Source organism: Otolemur garnettii, unplaced genomic scaffold, assembly GCF_000181295.1.
Source record: "Otolemur garnettii isolate 467f Iridium unplaced genomic scaffold, OtoGar3 scaffold00014, whole genome shotgun sequence".
Classification (NCBI taxonomy): domain Eukaryota; kingdom Metazoa; phylum Chordata; class Mammalia; order Primates; family Galagidae; genus Otolemur; species Otolemur garnettii.
This window is the reverse complement of record NW_003852409.1, coordinates 12849060-12852789: the sequence shown is the minus strand read 5'-3', so window position 1 is coordinate 12852789 and position 3730 is coordinate 12849060. Positions and strand designations below refer to the sequence as shown.

Sequence of the window (3730 nt, the reverse complement as noted above, 5' to 3'; positions counted from 1 at the left end):
AGTAGAGTGCTGTGGCATCACAGCTCACAGCAACCTCAAACTCTTGTGCTTAAGCAATTCTCTTGCCTCAGCCTCCCAAGTAGCTGAGACTACAAGCGGCCACCACAACACCTGGCTAATTTTTTGTTGTACTTGTCGTTGTTTGGCAGGCCAGGGCTGGGTTCAAACCTGCCGCCTCCGCCATCTGCGACTGGCACCCTAGCAGCTGAGCTACAGGCACTGAGCCCCAAGCTAAGCTTTTTCACAAGTCTCTTTATTTTGATTTTATAAAAGTAATTATAGTTCATCTTACCTCTTTCAAACAATAAATTGAATCGATTTCTTTCAACAACTGGTATTAGGGAGGATCTAGTGAATGAAACCCATTGTTTTCAAGAATCACACTTTGATTCACTTGTCAAGAGTAACTCCAACTGGACAACTCACCATCAGGTAATATACCCAATAGCAGACACTTGCCCTCTGGGCCTTCCAGCATGCCTGCCTATTTCAACAGCACTACTTAAGGCTCCTGGCCAACCCAGCCACGAAAGGTTGAAGTCACTAGTTTCTTTTTGCACATTAATTTTCATAATATACATTTTTATTCACAGCATTGAACCTTGTTGATCCTTACCTCTAATACCTGCCCTAATCTTCATTGCATTATGGAGATTACTAATCATAGGAGGCTATTGATGACCACTGCAGGCAGGTTGACTTCTAGGTCTGCATTTGGGACCAATATGCTTTTCTTTCTCCATAATTATTTTGTTTACACAATAAAATAAAAAGAAGTAGATAAAAGCAGGTTAAAATGCTGGCTATGCAACACCAGCATGGAAGAATTGTGTCCATGTCTCTTCCAGAACACACCTTAGCAGTTTAACTGTGTTAGCACCCCAACAACCATCAGGAGAAGAGAACCCTGGGGCCTTGCTTGTAGCAGGTGCTTAGAGGGAATAAATGGATGGCGGAATAAATAACTGAACGTGAATTGCAAGCGGCAGGAATGGGTTTGATCAAGTCAAGAATTCAGCCTGCCCATCAGACTTAGCACAGGCCTTCCAAAGCCTGTGCGTGCTTGGGGCAGGCTAAAGGTGGCCCAGCTGCTTCGTTTTGAAGGGGGCAGGTAATGTACAGACACCAGTCTCTGCTGATTACACACTCCAAGAGCCCAGAGAGGGGACAGGTGAATCCAGGCCGGGTTCTTGTTTCCTCTCTGCCTCTAAGCACCTCAGCCTGAATATCTATACGGTGGTGGTCTTGAAATTTCAAGTTCCTTCTGTGATGATCCAAGAAACAATGGATCCAGTAAGTGGTTTGTATAAACCAAAAAGTGCAAGAACAAGGTGCGGGAGGCAGCAACTCTAACAAGCTCTGTCCAGGGTAAACCCTCGAGGAGCGCTTCTTGGGATCCCCTGCGGATTTCGGTAAAATGCAGATCCTAAATCTCGGGTCTGGAGTGGGGTCTGAGGTGAGTGATGCTAACAAGCTTCAGGTGGTGCTGCTGCTGCTGCTCTGCGGACCACACTCTGAGTAGCAAAGTACCAGAAGGGCCAAATTTGAGGAGGCTGGAGGAGGACGTGGACGACGTACAGGAGATGGGGAGAATGCAAAGAGCGCGGGAGGAAGGGAGCCGCTAGCAAGGAGAGTCCGGGCCGGGAGGAAAGGTTGTCAGGAGGAAGGAGGCGGCTGCGGAGCTGGAGCGAGGATGCGCAGACCGAGGCCGGGAGGCGGGGTGCGGGCGGCTGCGCGGCTGCGCGGGCGCGTGGTGGCGGCGGTGGCGGCGGTGGCGGCGGCCGTGGCCGTGGTAACTCAGTCCCGGCCCGCGCCCGCGGCGCCCCCGCTGCGGCCGGAGCGGCCTGGCTGCGGGATCTGAGCGCAGCCATGGCGCGGCCACCGCAGCAGCGCCTGGGGGTCTGGGCGCCGCTGCTCTTGCTGCTGCTGGAGGGGCCCGCCGCCTGCGCTGCCAGCCCCGCGGACGACGGCGCGGGCCCGGGGGGCCGGGGACCCCGGGGCCGAGCGCAGGGGAACGCGGGCGCCGACGACTCAGTGCCGCGCCACGACTCCTCCTACGGCACCTTCGCGGGGGAGTTCTACGACCTGCGCTACCTGTCGGAGGAGGGTGAGGCTGCGGGAGAGGAGACCTGGGACGGGGACGGGGACGGGGCAGGGGTGGTAAGGACGCCAGTGGAGACCGCTCTGACACAGCCGAGGCCAGGATGGAGAGCGCACTGCTCGGACCCGGCAGGCTTGGAGGAAGGGCCCTCCGGAGCTGTCAGTGCCTGCTGCCCGCTTTACAGGCGGGGAGACTGAGGCCGCTAGCGGGAGGGTCGCCGAAGCCCTGGGAGGCTGTGGACGGTGCTGAGTCTGTGCTCCCCCAGATCTCACAATCTGGCTTCCACCCTCTTTGGGGGATGGTGGGGGAGGGCGCCGCAGCCGGCCTCGGTTGTGCAGAGACCAGGGCAGCCTAAAGCAAGATGTTGCCTTATTTCCTTCTCCGTATTGACCTAAATTTGCAGTGACTAGCGCCCACCTCAGAGCAGTCTGTTCCTGCTCCCTGACCCATGAGAGCGGGTCACATCAGCCTCCCCACTCCCTTCCTCTTCTTTTCTGTCACCACACAACTCATGGTCCCCTAGTGTGAGCCACCATTGTTGAGGCCTGCTGGGCCCAGAGGCTGGGGGTTTGTCAGCCACTGACCTCCCCGTAGAGCTACTTTAATGAGCACAAAGGCAAAGCCTCCTACTTGTACAACTTTGGGTAGTAGTGATTTCCCTTTCCTACCGCCAGGCATGCCAACAATCCAGCTGGGGTCTGAAATGTGTGCCCCTGCAACTGACATCTCTGTTAGTGGATGTGTCTGTAGTTAGAGCTAGTTTCAGCTGTATACAACAAACAACAATTAATAGCTTGAAGAAGACAGAAGCCTTTCTCCCTTGTAAAGACTTCTGGAAGTAGGCAGTCCAGAACTGGTGTGGAGCTCCATGGGCACCAGGGACCCTGGATCCTGCTCTTCTGCTTCTTCCTAATTCTGAGCGTGTAACTTCATGGTCCAGAATGACTGCTTGAGCTCCAAGTATTCCCATCACCTTCCAGACAGTGGGAGAGAGGAAACAGGAAGGTCGCTAACTACTTGATAAGGGGAATACTTAGAAGTTTCATGGAACAATTTTTTCCTTATAACAATTATACTTCATTGGCCACAACTGAGTCACGTGGTCACATGTAGGTACACAGGAGACTGGGAACTATAGCCTTCTATCTGAGACATATTATGCCTACTTAAAAAATTATAATTAGTGTATTAAGGTAAGTGGAAAGAATAGATTTGAGGAAATATGTTACTTAGCTAGAGGCTTAACTACTGAAACAACTCCAACATGTAGTGGCTTAAACAAGGTAGTTTATTTTTCTCTCAGATAAAAATCTGGCTGGTCTGGGGCTGGTGGAGCAACTCTGTCCCAAAAGATCATTCAGGGACCCAGGTTCCTTCCGTCTTGCTGCTCCACCATCCCCAGGCCTGTGCAGTAGAAGCCAGGTTGTTTGCATGCTCTTGTTTGATATTGAGGAAAGAAAAAAGAGACGTTCAGGGCAAGCAGTTACCCTTTAGGCTGGTTTCACAAATCTCTGTGGCTCATCTTCATTTGACAAAAACATAATTACGTGACCTAGCTGCAAGGGAGGCTAGGAAATACAGTCTTCTGGCTGGGCAGCCATATGGGCAGGGAGAAAGAGACATGGGGGA

At 52.7% G+C, this 3730-nt stretch overlaps 1 protein-coding gene across 1 annotated transcript in view; it reads left to right on the top strand.

The window, feature by feature from the left end:
* The first annotated feature begins 1693 nt into the window (after positions 1–1693).
* FRRS1L (ferric chelate reductase 1 like) overlaps positions 1694–3730 on the top strand; it is a 26848-nt gene continuing 24811 nt past the window's right edge. The window contains 2 exon segments of the mRNA XM_003804015.3: positions 1694–1715; positions 1718–2107. Of these exon segments, the coding sequence (XP_003804063.1) occupies positions 1694–1715; positions 1718–2107 (412 nt within the window).